The sequence below is a fragment of the Crocodylus porosus genome, unplaced genomic scaffold (genome assembly GCF_001723895.1).
Source record: "Crocodylus porosus isolate Cpor-Errol unplaced genomic scaffold, CroPor_comp1, whole genome shotgun sequence".
Taxonomy (NCBI): domain Eukaryota; kingdom Metazoa; phylum Chordata; order Crocodylia; family Crocodylidae; genus Crocodylus; species Crocodylus porosus.
Window position 1 is genome coordinate 3,960,943 of NW_017728923.1, and position 25,139 is coordinate 3,986,081.

The following is a 25,139-nucleotide window of genomic DNA, read 5'->3' on the forward strand; positions in this document are numbered from 1 at the left end:
CCACCTAATTCAGTAAGCAAGGGATTTGTAGTACAATGAGAGCCTCCCCTTCTGCTTGAGAAATATCAAACATTGAAAATGCCACATACAACCCCAATTACCTATTCATTTCAAGATCATTCAGGCGAGCAGAAAGATCCTCAAGGCGGTTGATGTGTTTGTGGCACTGGCTACAATAAAACTCAAATGCCTCATCTGTGATAAAGTTGTGCAGTTTCGCAGCGAGTGGATTGGCGCTAGAGAAATCACAAGTGTCATTTTAACAGGACAGAACAGATCGATCTGATTTAGTTTGTGGCTTCCACAAGTTACATGGGTGTTTGAAGGCAAGAGCTGGTAGTAGATCAGGTTTTCAATGCAAGATCTACAATAAATCATTCTGAGGCAAGTGCAACTGCAAATATTAAGTCCAAATATCACTGAATTCTTAGAAGTGCAACTGAATCACTATTTTCTTGGACCTGCTAGGTCAATGTACTCTACTGCAAGCAAATAATGATTTCCAGCTTCCTGAATGGGAATTATGCCCACTTACAACACAGTGGAATTTGGTACTTTGACTTATTGCTGACACCTTGGTCTCTTTGGTTGGTCATAATTACTTTCCATTCTAAAAACAGAATTGCACTGTCACCCTCTTGCCCTACAATAAATGGACAGGACTTCTATTTTAGAAAGCTCAGGTTTCAAAGAAACTTTAATAAAAATAAGGTCAGAGGGCTTAAGCTTTGTACCACTTCAATGTTAATTTTTCTTTTTAAACTTACGAGTGCATAAATGCTGGCAGAGTCAGCTTTGCTCTTCTGCTGCAGAGGGACTAGGAAATGTGAGGTCTAAAATTGTTAGTGTTGGGCTATTACAAAAGGTGACTCAGCTTTTGCCCAAGTGACCCATGCAAAATCCACATTGCTAAGGAGTTCAGTGACACTTAGCAAATCAGGCTTTTTCAGGACATTGGCTAAAGTTACTATTAGTTTGAGTTACTATTAGTTTGATTAAAAGATTTTGAACAGCAAAATGTATATACATTGTGGGATAGACATATACTGCACAGTCTGTCGCAGTGGAACCCACTTCTGGAAGCCAGAAACTTTAAACTACAGGGAGGTTAACAGTGGGGGAAAACAAGAAGACATAGAAGTTTAATTGAAAAGAGACATAGGTAAGGGATGTGAGCATTCAGAAACAAGATTAAGACACATGAAAAGACCAGTCAACCATAAAGCATAGATTAACACTGTTGTCAAAATGGCCTGCAGGCTGAGAGGTACTTAGTACCCAGAATACCCAGTGAAGTGACTGGGAGGTATTGCAGAGACTCAGGCTCTGCACATTTTCTTCTACTGACTTCAAGGAGCCTCTCTCAAAACAAGGCCTGTGAGTTTCAAATGCTGTTGTCTATAGTATTCAACTTCCTTCAGTATATAATTAGATGTCATGGAGCTTTGTTGTTAAGCATCTCTGAATTATTAAAGCAAATTTTATTTGGGCAATGAAATTCTGAATTTCTACTCCCCCTAGGGCTGATTTTGTTTTGCAAAAACCATTATTCAGCAGCAGTTACTACAATTGCTATTGCTTTGCAGAATGGTTTGACAGCAGTGCTCAGAACAAGGGAAATACCCATTCCAACAGAAATGAATGTTCAATTGTAGTTTCAAACTTTTTAAAACCAGAAATAAAATAGTTTATTTAGAGAAGTGTGTGCCTCTGAAGTTTTAGCTCAGGCATCTGATCTCAAGTGGAAGTTCCAGAGATGTATTTCTCATTAATATAAGCTGTAAGATGCACAAGTTATATAAAAATATACATATATTCACTTGGGTAGGGGTATCACTTTATCTTATAAGTTTCCTAGATTCCCAACCTTAGCTAAAAAAGGCAGCTTATGAAAATGGGAATACCTCATTAGCCAACAAGGGCGTAAAAATGTCCACAGGATTGGGTCTGCAATACCAATGCTTTATGCGTAGTAGCCGTAATATTTTAAATATATTCCAAACAGCAAAGTTAAACACGATTTTCCCTACCAGTTGGGTAGGTGAAGACCATTGATCTTTAACCTCATTACACATCCAAGAAATCCAAATAATCCTGTTTAACAACACAGGTGTCATATACCATTACTTCCATAATCACACTGCTCCCCCCCCAATCTTACAGAACACTATTTTTTTGTTTTGCAATTTTTTTCAGTATTTGCAGCAGAAAGTATGTTACTAGACAAGAAAAAGGAGCATAGGAAGAACCTTTAAATTTCAGTTCCCATTCATTTTTTAGCAATGACTGTTTCAGTGAAACTCTTCTGTTACTGCATTAATGCACCCAAAGAGATGGTAGGATCCCAGTGCAGGTTTGTCACAAATGCAAAACAATGAAAGTTTCAATACCACATAGTGGTAGTCTGACTAGTCTTTAGGTACAAGTCTTCCTGAAATGGACTAGAAAGCATTAGTGTTACTCTTGCAATTTAGAAAAGCTAGTAACACAGAATGTGTAGACATGATTGTTTATAAATTCAAACTGGCTCTTAAATCAAGCAGCTCAGAACAAGAAAATCCACTACCAACTAGTACACCTTCCAGTTCAGTCAAAAATATAGCACAACTTTACTAAACCTTTTTTATGTCAGAACATATTTAAGAAATTAGCACATTTTCTGAAAAATTCTAATATAATAAAGGGCTTCGTCTGTTTGTCTGTCCGTAATGCTTTTAGTCAACTGCGTGTGCAATGCTGAGAGGGCGGGTGATGATTGGCTGTGCGGGCCCAGGCTGCACAGGCCCAAGTTTGAGCCACTGCCGGGAAAGTTTGTGGAGGCGGCGAATACGTCCCGGCTGCCTGAGCAGCTGGGCTTCCCCAAACCTCCCTGCCTGACAGTGAAGGAGGGTGTCACGGTGGTGGTGCCCCCCGCCACCTACCCCGATCGCCCCTAGAACAGTTGGCAGGAAGGGAGAGACAGGAAGCAGGGAGGGAGGGGGTCATGGTGGCAGCTGTTGTCAGGGTCAGGTGGCAGAGCAGTAGGGGAGCGGGAAGGGGCCCCCCCAACAACAGCCAGCAGGAAGGGGGATGCTGCATGGGCCCGGGTGGGCACAAGGTCGGGGAGGTCATGGAGGCGGCTGTTGTCGGGACTGGGTGACAGGGAAGGAAGGAAGGGAACAGCCAGCAGGGAAGGGAGGGAAGGCAAAGGGAAGCCCTGCTGCGAGGTGGAGTTGGGGGGGGGTGGGAAGGCTGGGGCAGGGAGCTACTGCCACTGCTGCCACCATTTGCTCAGGGGGGGGGGCACGTAAACACTCCCTAAAATTCATCATTCTTGACAGACAATTAGCTAGTCTCTAAATAAAGAGCTTAAAAAATGTACACAAAATTATCAGCCAAGAGAGGTGCAAACATACTCTTGTGGCACATTAAAGGTAAAGGAAACCTTTTTTAAATAGCATCTTCTCTCAACATTTAGGTACTTCTGTAACTTTTAGTCTAATCTCTCTCCCTAACAAGCCCCTCTAACAGGTGTACAGACTAGTAGTGAAAGACAGCTGAATAAACTACATCTTCCTTCAGCAGAAGATGCTGTGATGCAGAATCTTAAGGGAATCAAAACACAGGGTATATTCAGAGCTACAGCGATTCATGAATAAAAACTGAATATTTCTTTGCAAGTGTTTGAGATAGCTTCCAGGCAAACATTTACAATTCAAGTTTCATTTTGGGGTACAGAATGTGTAATAGTGCAAAAGTAGACAGACAAACGGGACGCACCTCTCATTACTGTGTTTGTTAGAGATGAAAAAATGATCTACATGCCATTCTCCCAAAGGCTGAGTGTGCATGAAAAAGAAAAAGAAGTGCCCCATTCTCTGTGGGTGGTCAAAAGCCTGTTGTCCTCCTGTGTGCAAGCCCTAGGATGGCAAGTCCAGTTCCCAGGGTTAATGAAATAAAAACTGCTAAACTCACCAGTTAAACAAAGCATCAGTGCTTTTCATTGCAACTAAACTATGTGCATGTGAATTTCACAATAATTTATCCCTTCTCAGATCAATGGAATCCTGGATTGCCTAAGTTTTATTAAGGCTTTGGGAAACTCCAACACAGACAGAAAGTTGGACGGTTCAAAAAGGGTTTTTACAACTGCAAAGGCGACACTACTGAAGAAACACGTTTGTGCTAGAATAGGCATCACTACCCCCGAGGGAGAAAAAACCCATTGTGTTATTTTTTTATCACAAATTTAGATCTATTGTGTTGGTCATTGCTGATATATATTCCCATTTCACACAAATAATTTATCAAGAGAAAATACTGGCTTCTGGTTGGTTAAGTCACACTACAAGTTTTTTGTTTGTTTGTTTTTATCACAATGGTCAGATGCAAAGGGTCAGCATCAAGGAGCTCTTCTGGACTGTTACTCTGGTTTTCCAGCTGCATTAATAACGATAGGGCAAGTGACTCGTCCATAATCACATACTGCTTATTCAGTCAGCCCAGTAAGTAGTTTGATACCAGCACCATTTTTGTTCCCAGCCATTTCTTCCACTGTGCTACATCACTGCCTCCTTGCAACCTTATTTGTACTTGCTGGAAGAGCAGAGGGCTATATCAACTAGTGCAAGCTGAGTATCACATGCAAGTCACAAAAGTAAAATTTCTGAATCAAGGAATCAGCAAAAAGCTGGGGTGTCAATTTTCTCTAACAAAGTTTTGGTATTAAAACACACTTCTCATAGGAAAGGAAACATGACATTTTTTCCTGATGCATGTGAAATTAGACTATTTTTTCCAGCTGTTGCTGGAGCTATATGCACCTTTGATTAAGAGTGATGAGTTATTGCTCAAAAAAGTCTAGGCAACAGATATTCAACTTCTAAAAGTGACTAACAAGTTCTGCTCCAATGTGTCAGGACTCCTTCTTGTGAGCCATTTTGATGTATAATACCAAAAAAAGGAAACCACACATGCACAAACCCTGGATAAAAACTCATAATCAAAAGGAAATGAGATTTAACATTGCCAGTACTGGGTTCACTGTTACCTGGGAGAAAGAAAAGAGGAGCCGCTAAAGCTGCTTTCCCCGTTACACAGGCTGTCTGAGAACAGATCTGCTTCATTCCCTTCTCCGTAATCCTCAAAGTGTTCCTCCCCACTAATTACTGTAACGATGGAGTGATTGAGGTCTGAGCTCAAGGGTAGGTCATGTGGGTGGGATCTATTGGAGCAAATAGTAAAAAGAAAGGTGTTAGCATGTTGCCAAGGCAGTCGCCATTCCCATCCTGTGCCTTACACCCACATTTCCAATTGTTCTTTGTTACATGCCAACTTGGTATGAAAGGCTAGTTCTTGCAACTAGTGGCAATATGATTTGTAGGGCATTTTAAACTCCAAAATGTGCAACACATTTATTTGTTCTACAAGCTTAGCATGTACACATCAAAATGGGCATAAAATACGTTTCTATGATACAAACCTGTCTCCCAGCTGCAACATGAAAATTTGGCACAACAAAATTGGTGAAACACTGTATAATTTGGTTCAAAAATACATCTAAGACATGCTCAGCAAGTTGGGCAGAGAACACAAAGCTTAATGATTCTTGAATGAACATCAACTATTTTTTAAAATTACAGCCAACCTACACATGAGGCTGTTATTTCATTTAGTGTTGTGTAATCCTATTAAAAGTCCAGTACTAGTGTTTAAAATTGTAACCCCTCAGTGACACAGATCCTAGCTTTTTACACAAGGCAGCTATTCAAAACATTAATAAAGTTTTCTTTAAATTAGTTGGTAACAAAGAGCTGCTTCTATTTCCACTTTAAAAATGTTTTAAGCACTCCTAAAAAACTGGAGGCACTCCTGCTTTTTTATGTGGTATTAACATCACATACACAACCACAGTCTGTTACACATTATTCAGCCCTCATCTAAATAGGCAACAGATTCATCATTGATATGCCATTGCTTCATTCAATTCATGTAGGACATGCAGGTGATCAACAGTCATTAAAAATGTCTTGTTTTACATAACACCTTTAGTCTCCAAAGTATTTTATAAACATGAATTTTTTTCATGCACGTGCACATAATGTTGTAATATCTGGCTATACTCTAATGCAGAGATTTTAATGAAATGCTAGAAAAAAAAAATATTGTAAGAACCAAGTAGCGGAGAAAATCTAGTATAGCCAACTTTGGTTTTATGCTACACTGCAACTTACACGAACCGAGTGAAGAAAAAACCCTCAGATACTACTGTGCTTTTTAGAATTTCAAGGCCAAACAGAAGTCACGTGATCTAAGAATTCCAATGTACGTGGGAAATGCCCTCCTACTGTATTATCTTCTTGCAGTAAAGAGTTGCATTGACCCAACAATAATATTAAATCTAATGAAAAAATACACATACACACACTTTTTTTCATTAGATTTAATATACGAGACTTCAGCCTCATTTTGCAGAAAATGAGAAAAATACGAATGAGGAGTATGGCTGAATCTGACATCAGATAAAAACAGCTTCAACTTCCTGGAAAACTGCCCATCTTCCTACATACTAAGTTATATCTGTAACCAGGTCCATCAAAACAGTGATGCTCCCAAACTTCTGCCTTCATAGGAATCTCTTACCAAACAAGGTACATGCCTGAGCAGAGACTGGCTGGTTCTGATACTCAGGGCACTGCCTTCAACATTAAGTGGAAGACATCAAGAAGACTCTGGACAAAGTGCACAGGCAGAGCCAGAAAAGGAGATGAAAAATATTAAAATGCAGACAGGGGTGGGGAAAGAAAGGTATACTAAAAAAACCTCTAAACCTGGTATCCTAGATATGCAGATCCACTTAACGACAGAGGACCTATTCAAGGACTGTGTTTAAAACAGATCCCTGCACCAATTCATGAAGACCTACTTGAACTGAAGACTTTAAGACCTAAAGCCACAATAACCTTTACCAGAAACAACTTAAGTAGTTGCTTTCATTCACGCAAACTAACCTAGGTACTTAAGACCTTTAATGGCAAATGCCTAAAAAATAACCTTTAAAATTCAGTGCAAGTCTGGCTAAAAGAGCTAGGTTTAATGAGATTTGTAGGGAGGGATCCATGGAAGCTCACTGGAACTTTGAAACAATTCTCTCAGTGCTCTGTCTCATTGCCCCAAACCCTCCAGACTGCAAATCAGACCAAGTATGGATTCTTCTATGCAATCTGCAATTTTTTAGCTTCTTTTCACATTCTAACTCGAAGCACGGAACTATTTGATTTTATGAAATCCCCATCTATTTAATGCATGAAGTTCTAATCATCCAATCTCCTGTCTTCTTACTTGAAACAAAGCACTTTAAAAAGAGACTTCCAATTCCCCCATTTTTACATTTATTTTTTCTAGTTGCAATTTAATTTTAAAAAAAAGCCTAAGGAAAGGATTGTATACCTACAGGCAGGTAAGTCCAAGATATGTCATTTTTCCATCAGGCCGAGGGGAATGTACACAGGCTGGCATGTTTTGTTGCCTCTCCTTCATATAACCAGCACTGTTTGGTGGTCTTGCAGCTCAGAAGCTGATTATATACGGAGAGTTAATAATCACTGAGCTGAATACTCTTTGTCAAAGAAAGCACAGCCAGCTAATCTCATTTCTTCTATAATCCATACGGCTGCTAACAGCAAGCACCCTTTCAACCCCAGTTCAGACTGCCCAGAAACTTTTAGTCCTCTCCCACTCCCTAGCATCCACAGGAGCACTTGAGGGGAAAGGAAAGCTGCCCCCAGCAGCTTTGCAAGTGAAGTAACAGACTTAACTAAGGAAAAAATTAGAATGCCGGTTTGGAGACCTCTGGGCTCAGCTGACCTGCTTCTCACTTGTACAGTGGATATGTTACTTAATAGTTTTTAATTGATAAAAGTTTAAACAAATCTTTCAAAAGGAACTGAAGTCATTTCCATTGGCACGGTCATTATAGCTTTCTAATTCTCCCCTACACTCTACATTGGCATCTTTCTTTTTTTTTCTTCTCCCATCCCCAAAACAACCTTCACAGTAGCCTTTGTGGAGGAAGCAAGGGAAGCACAGCGGTTCTTCCAAAAGAATGTCTGTGTTGCTCTAGCAACCATATGGAGGAATGTTTAATCAATGCAAGTACATTTTTGGACAAAAGTCATTAAAATTGGAATTCAGGTTGTTAACAAATTTATTTGCAATTTAAGATGGAGGGGAAAATTGAAGATGTAAATTTCCACTCATGTTCAAAGAAACCCAACACTAAATATATTGCTTCATATGCAATGTTGAACATTTTATTTCATTCTGTTAAGCCTTGTATGATGTGTAAGAACACAGGACCTGAACAGGTAGAAAATAATAACTGTAACACAAGGAGCTGTTAAAGAGTAAAGAACTAAGAAGTGTACAAGTGGCAACTGTGAGTATCCATTCCAAAAGGATTACTTCACCAAATTCAAAAGAAATGCAGAGTACTAACTTTCCAGAATACAGAACTCTTGCACAAAGTTACCAGTGCTAAGAAAACACCATTTTTAAAGCTGGAAAGATTAATTATTTTCTCACTAGAAATTCAGATCAAAAGGCAACTCGCTCTTCGTGGAGTTGTGTTTGCTTTATGCCAGTAGCAAATTTGGCCCCATTGCAGCAATTCACCTCCTTCTCTCACACATACTTAATCAGAAATGGTCAACACTGACCCGTTCTCTGGTTCCTCTATAGCATCTGTGAACTCCGAGTGCACCGTGGAATCAATAGCACTGTCTGTTTCAACTTCATCATGCATCTCGTGATGTACTAGTGTGCTGGTGTCCTCGTCCGTGAAGGTTTCACACTCGCTGTAAGTGCTCTCTGACCCCATGTAGGCACTGTCAGTCACCTCATTTGCCTGTTATAGGAATACAGCAACAAAGAAAGAAACCTATTAGCAAGTCTTTCACTTGGCTTTGTACAGAACAAGAACATCTGAGATGCATTCTAATTGGTTACAGGATGAATTTTACTTTTAAAAAATATTTTAAAAAATGCTCCCTTCCTCCACCTCCCAACCATGCTAGAAACTGTAAATCCTGCCCAGGTGTGCCATTATGCACGGTTGATAAATTACCTACATCTCCCTCATGAGCCATATGGGAAATGACCAAATAATTTCACCAACATAAACAGTTTGGGGCTGTCTAACAGAACCAGAGATGTGGGGTGGAAAATTTTCCAGTGCTTTATTTTTCCTGTGGGAAATTTTCCAATTCTAAAAATTCACAGTTTCATAAAATTCATTAGTAACAATGAATGGATGCCAATACAATATTAGGCAAGCTTGGCAGTTTCAAAGTTGTAATTAAATGTTTCTCAGGTGATTATCCCTAGGAAGTGTGAGACAGTATACATATATACTTTAATGATTTGTTAAAAGGAGGGTAAATACACTCAAATAATAATCCAAACCAAAAATCAAGTTATGAATTCACCTAATTGGCTGTGCAGGTCAAATCAAAAATCAAAGCTAAAATTTTTACTTTATCTCAGACTGCAAGTGAAAGCAAAACCAAAACTAAAACTGCGATTAATTTTTGTTTCACTTTCAATTCAAACACACAGAGCAGTGTCTCATCTCTTTTCTTGAGTTGGGGAAGCTGGAAGTGTTTGCATAAGGTCTGATAGCTTTTTTAATGCTTTTGGTTTGAAGTAGTCATAATAATGCCTAATCAGAAAAAAAATCTAGTGTGTTGCATCATTATAGTGAAGTTCAAGCCACTCAAGAAAGAACAAAGTTGGTAGATGTAAATATTGCGGGCAGGACTATGTTAACAATGCAACAAGAATGAAGGCAAATTTAATAACATGTAGAAACTGTCCTGAAAGAGTACAAGCCATATACAGAAAGTTAATACAACAGTGGTGGAAAAGTCTACTTCAGGAATCCTATACAAGGAAACACATGAATATGTTAAACAAACACACAATATAGACTAGCATCTATATTGTTTTAAGACATTATAAATTTTAAAAGTTGTTAATGCAACTCTGGACTATTATTTATTTAAAATAATTGTATCCTGATTTTCTGTTTGCACTAAGCACCCAAAGTGGCTTAGGCTTAACAATATATTTTTTTAAATTATGCATTAGATAAATAGTTAACTATTTTTCAACCCAGCAGAGTGAGCTTAGTCCTCTGGCCAATAGTAGAGGCCAGACTATACTTCCCTTTGGCTCTGCAGTCCCAGGGCAACAAAGCAGCAAGTGGAATAGCAGTGTTTTTTCTGGCAGGGAGGGGGGAAGCAAGCTCCCTTCTCCTTCCAATGGATGAAGACAGACTAGAATAAGCTAAAATAAAAATCTTTTCCCCCTTTTGTTGCACGAACTTGGTAGCTCAAGTGAAATAGCAGATTTGCAAGAAATGGAAAATGGAAATGTTGAGCTACCAGGTCTGGGGGAAGCAGCAGCAGGATCCTCACCTTCAAGATCACGGTCACCAGATATGTGATCCAGCACAACCACATCACCATCCATCACTGCACTGGGGAGGAGGCTCTTCTCAGCCAGAGTGGCTGACCTGCTGGACCTGGTTTTAAACTAAGCCTGTTGGGGGATGGGGAGGACTACTGCCACAGCAATCCCAGTAGGCAACTTTTGCAAATCCAGCAGGCTAAGGCACTTAAGGGGACCCACCCCTACCCCAGCCCTGGAACGATGTGAAGGGAAGGCAAGGGCCCTCGATGGGACACTTACATGCCTGTACACCAATGCCAGGAGCTTGGGGAATAAACAGGAGGAACTGGTCCTCCTGCTAAACAAGAATGACTATCTCATAGGGATAACGGAGACCTGGTGGGACTCCACCTTTGACTGGTCCACAGGTACATACCCTATACAGGAGAGACTGTGTGGACAAAATGGGTGAGGGTGTAGCTCTCTACGTCAAGGAAAGCTACACATCCCTGCAAGCCAACATTGGCACCCAGGGTGGATGACTGGAGACTCTCTGGGTTAAAAATCTGTGATGAATATGTCACACGGGACACAATGGTGGAAGTCTACTACAGACCTCCTAGACAGGATCAAGAGCTCAGCCAAGAATTTGCCAGGGAACTGGCTGAGGCTGCATGGTTGTCAGGAGAGACTTCAGCTACCCAGACATCTTGTGGGAAGAACACTCAGCCAAATTCGAATGGTCACAAAGTTTCCTCATGTGCGTGGATGAGCTCCATCTGATTCAAGAAGTCTATGGATTGACAAGAGGCAAAGCGCTGCTCAACCTGGTACTGGCAACAGGGGATGACTTAATCAGTGACCTAATGATCAAAGGGAAGCTGGGAGACAGCAACTGTGAGCTGATCACCTTCACCATCTGCCATAAAGCTGGCAAGCCAGTCAGGAATGCTGAAGTCCTTGACTTCAGGAAAACTGGCTGACAAGTTCAGGAGACTTTTTGGCAAGATCCTAAGGGACCATGACACAAAGGGGATGGGAGTTCAGGATGAGTGGTTGCTCCTCAAAAGAGCAATCCTGGAAGCACAAGCAATATCTATGCCATCTCGGAGAAAGGCAGCAAAAGGGCACAGCAGCTCCCTTGGTTCTGCAGGGAACTAGCGGACCTCCTGAATCTAAAAAGAAAGACCTATAAAAGGATGGAAGATTGGATCCAACTCAAAAGAGAAGTATTCTGCGCTGGTCCAGACCTGTATGGAACGAACCAGGAAAGCCAAGGCTGCAACTGAACTCCAACTAGCTACATGTATCAAGGACAATAAAAAGTCCTTTTTTAGATATGTGGGGAGCCAGAGGAAAAGCAAGGGTAACATTGGACCCCTGCTAAACCATATGGGACAACAGACAACCAATGTCCAGAAAGAAGCCAAGCTGCTTAATGGGTTCTTTGTGTTGGTTTTTCACCAGCCCCAAGGAATGGCCCTGCTTAATATGGTATGAGACGGCCAGGGTGAGGGAGAGTTGTTACCCTTCATCAATGTACACCATGCGAGGGAACACCTTGAGAGGCTGGACAACTTCACGTCAGCTGGCCCAGACAGTTTACAACCCAGGATACTTAAGGAGCTGGCAAGCATCGTAGCTCAGCCAGTGGCACAGATGTTTGAGAACTCGTAGCACTCAGGAGAAGTGCCCAAAGATTGGAAGACCAGTGTGGTGCCTATCTTCAACAAAGGGAGGAAAGTGGATCCAGCGAACTACAGGCCCACCAAGACCTCTATTTTGGGGAAAGTCTTAGAAAAAATTATCAAAGACACCATTCTTGACAAACTGGCTGATGGCAACATCCTGAGGGATAGCCAGGATGGGTTTGTTGTGGGTAGATCTTGCCTGACCAAATCTCATCTCCTTCTATGACCAGGTGACACATCACTTGGACAAGGGAGAAGAGATTGACATCATGTATCTTGATTTTAAAAAAGCCTTTGATCTGGTATCCCATGATCATCTCATAGAAAAAAACCGGCCAACTGCAGCCTCAGCTACATCAGTCCACTGGCTAGGGAATTGGCTCTGAGGTTGGACCCAGAGAGTGGTAGTTGATGGAAGTCAATTGTCGTGGTGCGCAGTGACCAGTGAGGTCCCCCAAGGTTCTGTCCTGGGGCATATACTCTTTAACATCTTCATTAATGATGTGGCCATTGGAGTTAAAAGCGGACCAGCCAAGTTCACTGATGACACCAAACTTTGGGGCAAAACATCCACACCAGAGACAGGAGGGTGATCCAGGCTGACCTGGACAGGCTCAGCAAATGGGTGGACGAGAACCTGATGGTGTTTAACACCGTAAAATGCAAGGCTCTCCACCTTGGGAGGAAAACCCTGCAGCATCCTTATAGACTCGGCAGTGCTATACTGGCTAGCACTACGGAAGAAAGAGGCTTGGGGGTCATCATTGACCACAAGATGAACATGAGCCTGCAATGTGATGCTGCAGCTAGTAAAGTGAGCAAAACTCTGGCTTGCATCCATAGATGCTTCTCAAGCAAATCCCGGGATGTCATTCTCCCATTCTACTCGGCCTTGGCGAGCGCATAGATGGAGTACTGCATCCAATTCTATGAGTAGCTGTTCAAGACAGTCAAGCTTTTTGTCAAGCTTTGTGGACAAAATGTCAAAAGAAGATCAAGAAAAAGCAGATGAGACATTAGCTCAAGCTATATCTGCGAGTGGTACACCTCTTCCCATAATTGAAAATCAATACTGGAAGGAACATTTCAAACTAATTCACTCATCATACAAAAGTTATCATCACGTTATCACTTATCACACTCTCTCTTAGAGAGTATGACGGAGTTCAAACAATGGTTATTCAAAGGATTGGTCAAGCAGAATAAGTGTCTCTTATATCAGATGGATGGACTTATATACAAGGTAATTTTTTTTATTGGACATTATGTTAGTAACACCTGAACCAATATTCCTGAAGGCAATTGCTACCAAATCTTCTCATCATACAGGTGAATACATAGCCAATTTTTTAAGTGAAGAGATTGACAGTGCAGGTCCCTCCAGGGTACAAGCCCTTGTAACTGATAATGCAAGTAGCATGAAAGCTGCAAGGCAAATATTAAAGGCAAATTATCCTCATTTAATAGTATTTGGCTGTATTGCTTGGTGGTTGAATCTTTTGGCAAAGGACAGAGTAAGTGTGAATACAATGAAGATAATATTGGAAAACCGCAAAGTGACTGTGAAGGTATTCAGCCATCATCATATTGTTAATCAGACTTCGAAGAAATTACAGAAAAAGAAACAGGGGAAGGAAAATGCACTTTTATTGCCAGGTGAAACTAGATGGAGCTTAGCTACAAAGTGTTTACGTAGTGAGAGTGCTTCAATAGATGATGCAGTATCCCAGACTATTCCCATGAACATTTGGAGGCAGATTCTCGACAACGATGTGTTCTGGGTTCAAGTTCAAGGAGCATTCACTTTGCTACTACCAGTTTCAGTATCTGTGAAGAAACTTCAAGGAGATGCACCAAGCCTTTCAAATATTCCAGAGATATTCAGACAACAGAATGAAAATCTAATTGAGTTTTTGTCTTCTTCACCTCTATCCAAAAAAGAAATCAAACCAATGTTTACTAAGAGATCTGAGTTTTGCTCTCATCCAATTTATCTGCCAGCAAATCTTTTGGATCCTCAACACAGAGGACAACATTTATCAGAAGATGAATTATCTATTGCTTTTTATGCAATTATGGACGTTCTGCGCTACTTCCTCAACATCGACAAAATAGCCATGATGACAGACACTGCTGAGTACCGTGCAAAAGAAAAACTTTGGAGCAAAGGTATCATTTGGCAGGCAGCAAAGAAATTGTCTCCTCTTACATGGTGCAAGGGATAGTGTAACACTGGACTGCTGTCCAGAATTGCTCTCAGGATCCTAAGCATTCCACCAACAGCAGCTTCTTGTGAACAGAACTGGAAGGCTTTCAGCTCAACCAAGATAAAAAAGAGGAATCAACTAACAAATGAATGCACCACTAAGCTTGTTTCTATTTCTCAAAATCTCTTGCTTCTGGAGAATTAGTCAGAAGCACAATTAGTGAAGAAGATGCAGCATGAGGATAAGCTGCCCTTGCCCATAGACTCATTGGTAAAACCATCCTTTAGCAAAAGAGAAGGTGGTTCAAGTTGTTCTGAATCAGATGCGTCTCAATCTGATTCGAAAATGGAACTAATAAGTAGTACAAACAATTCTACAGATGGTGACAATGAAACTGGAGGTGACCTCAGTGGAAGAGAGTTAAACTCTGTTGAGTAGATGAGTGGAAAACCACAGCATAGTATGCACAGTTCTTTGGGTGTGTTAAAATTACTGTGTCAACAGTTTTCAGTGCCTTCAGTTTTTTTTCTTAAATTTAAGCAAAAAGGAAGTACATGCTATTATGTATTGTCTTTACATTTTTACAAGTATTCTAATAAAAATAATTTCTTTCCACATAAATCTTGAATTCATTTGAATATAACATTTAAATCACATCAAGTGTACTGTATTCAATATTTTTTCCTAATCAAATATTTCAGTTCAAATACTTGTGGCTATTGGGACATAAAATTAACAAGGGGGTACTTTTTTTAGTTTTGTTTCCTAAATATAAGTCAAATAAAGATGCTAAATCAGATCACGATCTGTTTTGGGCATTGGAAAATTTTCCAATTCAAAATTTTCTGGAAAACCCACATCTCTGAAAATAACTCCATTTCCTGAAGTGCCTTATTGCTTTTAGATTGCATGAATTTGATGCAGAGACAAAAATCAGCATTTAGAATATATGTTAATGTGGGCACTTCTATTGTAATTGCAAGAAATGGACATAGGCTTTGTTAGGGATTAGCAGAAAACTATCAGACAAGAAGATGGTTTATACTTTCATATATGCACTTGGGTTAACAATGGTTCCAATGATACTTATTTATTTAATCTATTTTATAAATTGTGATGACTAAGTTTGATTTATACAACTATCATTAAAGCTAAGTGGATTGATTTCATCGCTACTAAATATTCTATCTGAGAAAGGAGGAAAATTTACAACAAGAGGAAAAAAGTGGTATTGCAAAATTTTAAAATTAGCATCTGATCTGCACAGCTCCAAAAGGAAACTTGAATGAAGTCTTGTTGAAGCTGAAAAAGCATTTTTAAAATATCTGAGCAACTTTTTAATAAGCATTTTCAGCATTTGTAAGGAACCAGCAAGATTTGGTTGCTAGGTCACTGGACTTTGGGTAGCCTTTCTGGCTTTGCCACTGATTTGTTGTGTGACCTTTACTCAAGTCATTTTACCACCCAACCTGCATCTGTCTGGCATTTTTTTAAACAGGTGGCTTTTTAATTCTGTATGTACTGTGCATTGCTCAAAAGAATCTTACCTTCAAGCCTGTGGTTTCTGGGAAGCTACTGCAGTACCATTGAAAAATACATGTTACCACCACAGATGAATAGCCAAACAGAAGTAATAGTATTTACTTCAAAGCATTTACATAGATTCCTTTTTGCACTTTCCTCAACTTGGGACAATGAAACTAGTCTGGTCATTTTCACTTCTGGTCTCAATCATTAATAATGAATGGTTACTCCAAGGCAACATTTAGCTTGGAAATGCAGAACTCAGGAGCAGCAGGTCAAGGGTAGGGATAGCAGATATCAACTCTCTCCTACTGTGGAGAAGCCACTTAATTAAGACTCTCTCTGCAAGGCTGTAGCTTTGGGAATAAACTAAAGGCAGGATTATCCTTACATACAGCCTAGTAAGAAAAACCAAGAGGAGAAAAGGACTGAACTAAGGTTGAATTTTTGTTTTGTTTTGCTTTTATTAATAAATTTAAGCAGCTTTTTCTATAAAAAATTGGCATCCAGGGCTACAGAATTTTGGAAGCATTGGTGATAAGAGAATTCCTCCCACACTAAACGTTATCCATGTCCCTCAGAAAGAGACAGAACTACCTGTCCTGCAGCAAAGGGAAAGTGGATGGCATTGCCACAAGAACTAAATTCCTAGAGACTAAAAAGCAGCAGCATGGAGCCCAGCGTGGCAGGAGAGCATGCAGGAGGCATGTGCATACACTTGCATGAACTACAGTTTTGCTGGGAGCCCCTTTCAAAGGCTTTCACTGGCGACAACCAACATTCCAGATTCCACAGATCACAACTTCTGGTGTCAAAAACTCTCTTATGCAGACCTCAAGAATATTCAACTTTATCTGAAGTTTACCCAGCTAGATCAAAGCGTAACCAACAGCGTTTTTCTCCACCTAGGTCAGAAGACCACAGTACATAACTCAAGTGATACATTCTGTAGAGCGGTTCATTAACATAAAAGCAAAAACACTTTTTCCATCCGCCAAAGACTACACAGAGCAGTTTTTGATGCTTTTCCACTGCTTTATAAAAGAAGCTGCCCTAGCTTTTCCCAGATCAACAATGACTGAAAGCGGAAAGCTAGAATACACACTAGTCACCTGTGGTCTTTGAAGGATCATAACAAGCTGTTCATTTCACAGATTCGTGGAAGCACAGGGTGAGGTTGGGTGTGCTGAAGAGTCCAATTGATCACGCCCGGCACCATAAATCTCAACTGTATTTTCCTTTTTTCCGGATAAATCTCACTGCTGCAAAACCACCAGTATAGCATCACCCAGCTAAGCTGAGAATCCTCCTATAGGAAGGACAGAAAGGGGACATGCCTCCATTCTGCTATACTGAGACTTCCCCAAACAGGTTAGGCTCGAATATCAGGGGTCTTTCCCATGATTTGCAATGGCACACGAGATCAGTATCAGCCTGAGGCCTTATTTCTTTCTGAACTCTGATAACTACAGGCTGAGGGGAAGAGTTCCTTTCTCCCCCCCAGGGTAAGTACTCTCTGGAAAGTGGATATGTATGTGTTGTGTGATAACCAGGGATCTGGGTTTTCCAATTCCCACAGAAAAGTGAAATAAAACCTGAATTTTTTCCCTTACAGCCTGGAGAGCAGTTCCCTCAGGAACACTGGGGGTAACTGAGGCCCCCAAAGGGAGGGAGTTGGGCAGACAGTGTGTGGGGACTGGGGTCACAATACACAGCTGCAGGGCCCCAGCAGGGAGTGGGACAGGGCTACAGGCAGCTTGTCCGGGGGCAAGGGAGTGGGGCTGGCTCCCCGGCACTGTGTACGGTGGGGGCAGGCATGGGCTGCATGCTCAGGATCCTGCCCTGCTGCCCTTCCCTGGGGCTTCTGCAGCTCAGCAAGTGGAACCTGGAGCTGCAGGGCAGAGCATGGCTGCACAGGAAAGCTGCTTGCCACTGCGAGCTCTGCACTGCCTTGACGATACATCGCCTGTATGCAGCCCTGTGCTGCTGCTCCCATGTACATAGGGGAAGTGTCATCAGGCCAGCGCAGAGCTCACAGTGGCAAGCAGCTTTCTTGCACAGGTGCTCTCTACCCTGAAATGCCACATTGTACATGCTGGGCTCTGGAGGCCCTGGGGAAAGGCAGCAGGGTGGGAGCCCAAACCTACAGCCCCTGCCCCATGCACAGATTTGGGGGCAGGGATCTCCCTGCTCCCCCAGGAGTGCACGCAGCAGCAGGGAGTCCGTTCCCCACCCCACCACAAGCCCACAGCAGGCAGGCAGCGGGGTGGTGGGGGGGCTCTGCTCCACTGCAGCAGCTGCTGCCTCCTGCCAGCATAACCCTGGCAGCTGGGGGCCCCCTCCAGCAGGGCTGAGGGAGCAGGAGGCTGGGGGTGGGAGTTGAAGGGCACCAGCAGGGCCAGGGAGGCTATGAGGGAGCTTGAATTTAGGAGGGTTTTTTGGATACATAAAAGTATATTAGACCATCAGAAGTGTGCTAAAATGCAAAGTTCTCTCGACAGAATGACAGAACTTTTACCCTATGGAAACTGGCCATTAACCTGATTTCTAGATTTTGAGTTAATGGGAGCATAACTAGTTCAAATAAAACAATTACTATGCCTGTTACTATTAGGCAGCACACCTCAGTCATACATGTGACTTGCATACTCCCATTTGGCAGGTGGTCCATTGACATTTCAGCCAATAGAAACACTCCGGTGAATGAAAGCAACAAAACATATGAACAAAAGCCCCCTCCCATTAGAAGATTCTTGCTCTATAATGATCTATTCAAAGTTTATTCTTGAAAGTAAACCCACTTCAGTAATCCTCTCTAAAATACTACCCTAAAATTAGAGCCTGAAAGCACAGATTGGTATGCTGGTGTAGTTGGCATTATCCTTTAAAAAAAACCTAAAACAACAACAAAAGCAGTGGGAGACAACATAACCACAGAACCAGGGTAATAATCCAATCGAAGGGAGAATTACTCCTGAAAGAAAATAAGGGGGCTGGGGCTGGGGCAGAGGGTAAAATGCTACCAGTCTAAGTTATGCCTGTATGGCTGTTCCAGGGTAGCCAGTCACTGAAAACAAGCAGGCTATACCCCTGCTTTCCTGCCAAGCTGAAGATAATAGATGCCTAATGTCTGAGTTGCATTAGAATACCTGCATATCTGTCCACCCCTGATCCTGGTGCAATTTACATCTTGTGGATTAACACCAGGGCATTAATGTGATGCCATGTCACTAAGAGTGATAGGATATATCAGTTTAAGTCCATCTCAGTGGCAGAAACACTTAGTTTAGCTAATATCTAGATATCACTGGAAAGGGAATTTTTCACCGGTCTTCCAATTACTGACTTCTCAAGTATTTAAGACTACTCATATACTTAGCCAAAGCAAGTGCTTTGCTGCACTGAGGCCTTACTTGATAGGAACTCACAATGCCATCCAAGTAGAATGAGGACAAAGGCAATTTTAAGACAGATCTGGAACAAGCAGAAGCTGGATCTCAGTACTTACTGCAGCATGTTCTTCAATGTTTGGTAACAGATACTACTGCAGAATAATACAGTAGATTAGCACAGTGGAGGAAATTATTTACAGTTTTACTGGAGTACTAACAGCAGAACAACTAATCATGGAATCACAGAAGGAAGGACTGTGAGAGCATCAAGTCTGGTTCCCTGCTATGGGCAGGAGGTAATTGGGCTCAAATGAGCCCAACGAGGTATCTGCCTCCTTTTAAAGACCACCAGAGATTGTGCCTGCACCACCTGTGCTGGAAATGTGTTCCAGATTCTAGTTACTCAATCCAGCTATTGAAACATGAGAGCAAAGAATATTAGGAGAATTAGATGAATTTCATGGTAGCAATGAAATATGACAGCTACAAGGACAAACTAAACTTCAACAAAAAGGAAGCAGTTTTTGTAATAGCAGTATTGGTCAGGAGCTGGTCACATTTCACTGATGTACACAGTATTTCTCATGAGCATCCTACCTCAGGATTTCGATTCATTCTAAATGCTGCCTTTGTTTGTAGACCCAATAAATAGTCTTGTGTTCAGTCTCTGCCAAGCAGAACATAAGAAACAAGATGCAGGAAAAATGTTCCAACAGGCAATACAAAAGGTCAACACAACATCCACAGCAGTTAATGAATGTCTATATATTTGCTTATTTCAATGGGATATATTTGTATCTGCATTTTCTCATCAGATTATGAATGCATCTAACAAAATCAGGAATGTATTGTTCATAAAGGCCAAAACAAATCCTTCGGTCCTGTTTCAAAAAGAGCCTCCCAATATCAAACTTCTTGCGCTTTAATTTTTTAGAAGATTTTTATCACAGTGGCATAATAAGCATTAAAGAGATTCACAAACTGCAGCTGCAAAAAAACCCCAAAAAAATTACTTAAAAAATAACCATTAAAAAAAAATCAGTATCACTAGCCTGTTGTGCTATCTACAAAGTCCAAGACGCAACAGAACAAAAGTGGTTTAAGACATTAGAAACATGCACTACCTCTGATAAACAACCCATTCTTATCAGTTCTGAAGAAACATTTCACTAGAACAGTTCAAGGAGATGCAAGCATACAGAAAATCTGAAAGGGTTATCAGCTATTTCTGAGCTAGCAGCAGTTATGGTAGTAGAGAAAGTCAACATTTTGAAGCAAGGTGATTTTTTTTTTTTTAGTTACACGACCCACAAAAATAAATTGCTTAAATTGTGCTTTTAGAGCAACAGTGACATTTTCCAAACAAAAAGGAAGCCAGTTTCAACTTTAACTGTGAGCTACACACCATCTCTCTATACCACACTGTAAACTTAAAGAGCCATAACAAAAATAGGGGAAGCAAGATTGCCATAGAGCTACAGAAGGAACACTCAACTCCTCAGTTCATGACCGTCTTAAATACAGTGGTTGCTACTAAACGTGTGTACACTTAGCACACAGTAAAAATCGTTAACTGCTAGCATTCAAGGCACTCACTAGGTCTCCCAGGATAGCAAGCAATGTTGTAAATGTGGAATTTATCAGATTTTCCTTAATTCTAAAGAAACTCTACCCATAAGTGGTTATTTGATTATTTTACAGATTACTTCAATGAAATGGAGATTATGAACAACAAGTAAATCCATTATGCAGAGAAATGAGGGAGCCTTGGCAATATCTACATATCACATGACAGACTCTGGCATGTACTGGAAGTTATGGCATAAAACTGATGACAACCACCACCCTGACATACAAATTAATACAGGCAATGCTGAAGGTAATTCTCTGTATTAACTGTAGGTCATCTGACCAAAGCTTTCTTAACAACCCTTCTGAATAATGCTTATATTTCTAACCTATAAAGTAGGTTTGACGTTGTCAAGAGGTCCTTGCCATTAGCTTTTCTGTATATTTGGTACATACCTTCTAGCATTCCGTTATACATAATCTGTATCTACTGATTTGAACGATTGTTTGACTGAATATCTTAATTTGTATGAGATCTCAAGTATAAAGTCCCTTTACACACACACACACGCGCACACACACGCATACACAAAGTTTCATTTCCCTGATAACCCAAATGTTCCCTTTAAGCAACAATCTGCAGAGTTTTGTTTTCCATTTCACCACACACATTTAATGTTTAAACCTCAGGGTAAGACGCAGAGAAGACAGACTCACAAATCTAACCTTTTCTTTTACAAAAGCAAGGGCCAAAACTGTTAAAAAGTATCCTGGTGAATCTCTGCATGTCACCTTTGCCCAGAGCTCTATTTAAACTCCTGGTTTTTTGCAACAGCCACTTAATACCCTTTGCAAGATCCCTCTGCCAGTAAAGTTTGCTTTTTTATTAACAGGAATAGTGTAAGCACATTTTTCAGATAAAGCATTAAGTAACATCACGTGACATGTCATATCATGGTTTTCTAGAGACAGTAGACTAGGTGGTTGTAATTTTCTTTGTTGCATGTGAAGGAATTGTTGTGAATAACACTATTTGAACTGCTCATATTCTGAAGTTGCATATTTTAAAAGTTTTCACTGAAAAAAAATATGTATTTTTTTAAAAGTTCAACTTAAACACTGGTCTCCTTTCCTAAACCTGTCCTTAAATGCTGTAGGTGGCAAGCACTAGAACAAAAAAAGGGAGCAGTGGAAGCATATTTAGATGCAGTGAAATGAAACTTAAGGTAAAAGGTTACAAACTTTCTTTGGACCACCAAAAGGGGCATCATAGGTGGCACCAACGTACACTTTCAGGCCTTCAAGTACAGAATATTTGATCTCTTGATGCTGCGAGTCAATAGGAATATTCAGGAATTTTAATAATGCACTTCTTCCAAAAATAATATTACTTCCAGGAGCAGTATTCTGCAGCATTCACAAAGGTATATACACTAAACACTGGATGGACTGTATCTTCACTAGAAAAAAGTTTGCAATGTTTCCTTAAAAAAAAAATTAACCTACTTTTTGAACAAATGTTACTGAAACATGTAGCACTAGGCTGTTACATTTCATCTAGGACTCTCAAAAGAACTCCCTAAACATTAATTGATTAAGCCTCAACACCTCTGCCATGTTGAGATTGTATATATAGCATAAGTATTATCTCTTTTAAAAACTATTGCCATCTTCAGTACCAAATTAAAACTTTGAATACATACCCTGTGATGCGACAGCTGTCCACTACAAAGTTCAACAGCTGTTAAAATTAATTACAGCCCATATTGAATGGATACTCTCATTTTCTATATACCCAAAGAATCATAGAAAATTAGGGTTAGAAGAGACACCAGGAGGTAATCTAGTAACCCCCAGATCCTTTTCTGCAGAGCTGCTGCTTAGCCAGTCAGCTTCCAGCCTGCAGCGGTACCTGGGACTATTCTGTCCTAAATGCAGGACTTTGCACTTCTCCTTGTTGAGTCTCATGGCTAGGGACAGAAGTTACACAAACTAGCTTAACTGATCAGAAACTGGTTTAAACCTGTAACAGAATATAAGTTCAATGCACATAAACCAGTTTCAAAATGGCCGAAACTGGTCAAGATACACTTGGTTGAATGTTGTATCAGACTTAACTGATTTGGGTCAAACCAGTTTATGTGACTTCTGTCCCAGATCCCTTCCTGGTTTAAGTTCCCCAGCATCCCAGATGCTTTGCAGCCCTGGGCTGGGCTGTGCTTTCTGCTCCAGAGAGCAGGGCTGGCCCCTCCCCTCCACTCTGTAGCCCAACTAAAGGTGGTGGCATGGTCAAACACATGGCCCCTGAGGCAAAGGGAGCAGGGAGGGGGTTTATTCCCTACTTCTCTATGGGGGCACTGCAGCCCCTGTCAGCCATTCCCCTGCTCCAGTCACAGAGGAGGGAGCATGGACAGAGCCAGCTGGCATGGCCCCCGCCATCTACCTGCCTCGCCAGAGGCTGGGGATGCAGGGCAAGCTGAAGCGGCCTGACAGTGCTACTGAGGGTGGAGGCAGAGAGGCAGCCTGGGCTGGGCTGCTAGGACCAGGCCCTTCCCAGCACACTGCAACTCAGGCTGGGGCTACAGGGGCTGTGCAGCTAGATCCCCACGCCCAAACAGGGCAGGGCTATCATGGAGTACCAGCCAGCTGGGAAGAGCCCTGCAGGGTTGATCTGTGCGGGCAAGGCCCTTCCCAACCTGCTGTGGCTGCATGACAGCCTGGCCCAGCTCAGGTTGAAGTAGCTGCCACCCTTCCCAGTACAGCCTGGCTGGGGTACCTACAGGTCAGGGTGGATCTTTAAACCCCTCCACAATCATACTTGGCCCCTGTGGGGGCCTGGCCACACTCCTCAAGTCAGCTTCCCTCCTTGCAGCAGCCGCAAAACTGGAGAAGGGAGGGCTCCTCTACCACCCCCTGGTTTCTAGCCTGAGCCACTGCAGGAATGTGCCTGCATTTCCAGAATTAAACATGAATGTCTGTGCACTTGTAAAAGAGTTCAATCTTTGCAGGTTTGACTAACCTGCAAAGACTGAATCAATTCAGGCTTCGACTTTTTGAATGTCTGTCCTTAGCCCATGAGATTTCTTTTGGGCCAACCCTCCAATTTGTCTAGATCATTCTGAATCCTAGCCCTACCCTTCAGTGCATCTACTATATACCCCAGCTTGGTGTCATCCATGGACCTGCTGAAGGTGCAATCCATCCTATCTTCCAGACTATTAATGAAGATATTAAACAAAACCGGCCCCAAGAGCAACCCCTGGGGCACTCCACCTGATACCAGCTGCCAGCTAGACCCTGAGCCATTGATTACTACCCACTGAGTCTGACAATCTAGCCAGCTCTCTATCCTCCTTACAGTCCACATTTAAGTGTTTCACTATCACTATGGTTCCTTAAGTAAAACTAAAATTAACTGGCTTCCTGTAGCTTAAGAACCCTTCATGTTACCATATTCTTTCCACTTAATATATGGCAATGGCTGTGTGCCTCTGCTTATCTGAAGCAACACTGTAAATTTTAAGGATATGGGAATCAAGCCATTGAGTTGTACTGTTACGTATGATGGAAATAAAGGAAAAGGAATCATTCAGGATAGAATGGGACATCATAATGGGACTTTTGTAAACAATGTTGTAATGAATATTCTATCTACTTTAGGCATTTAATTATTAATGATAAAAATACTTCAGAAACAAAAAAATTCTGCTGAAAGATCGTTTGCATACCATCTTTGGTATGCAAACCAACGTACTAACAGTAAACAGTCCTATTCAGCAAGAATAATGTTTGGATTCTTAAAGAGACACTGTTATTATAAATAGTGGTGGGAAGTCATCCTTTTAGAGTAAAAAAAGCTATCCCAAAACAATGCTGATATTTGAATTTAACGATAGCTTCTAATTTTGGGTCCAACCTTGGGTAATTTATGGCTTCACTCACACTGGGCATTCCCAATTCTAAGGTCATGGGAGTTATAATTCTTCAGCACTTCAGAAATTGGGTCCTAGCCATCCCAAACACAGCTGAAATACTGATGCATCCAAAATTAAAGACAAATTTAAAAAAATTAAGACTTAAGTTTCACAGTTGGTAGGGTCAGAAGGGACCTGAGTAGATCGAGTTCCACCCACTGCCATGGCAAGAAAGAGTACTGGGGTCAAATGATACCAGCAAGGTGTTCATCTAGCCTCCTCTTAAAGACCCCCAGGGCAAGAGCCAGCACCACTTCTCTTGGAAGCTGGTCCCAGATCCTAGCCGCCCTGACTGTGAAGTAGCGCCTCCTGATATCTAGCCTAAATCTACCCTCTGCCAGCTTGTGAGCATTA

At 41.3% G+C, this 25,139-nt stretch overlaps 1 protein-coding gene across 4 annotated transcripts in view; it reads right to left on the bottom strand.

Moving 5' to 3' along the window:
* RAB11FIP3 (RAB11 family interacting protein 3) overlaps positions 1 to 25,139 on the bottom strand; it is a 160,342-nt gene that overhangs the window by 34,365 nt on the left and 100,838 nt on the right. For 2 of the 4 annotated variants that reach the window (XM_019539973.1, XM_019539972.1), the window contains exons 4-5: positions 8,697 to 8,884; positions 5,030 to 5,203 (exon numbers count right to left, since the gene is read on the bottom strand). In XM_019539973.1, the coding sequence (XP_019395518.1) occupies positions 5,030 to 5,203; positions 8,697 to 8,884 (362 nt within the window). Of the gene's footprint in view, positions 1 to 101; positions 237 to 5,029; positions 5,204 to 8,696; positions 8,885 to 25,139 lie in introns of all 4 variants that reach the window. The other 2 variants (XM_019539971.1, XM_019539974.1) reach the window with 2 other exon arrangements.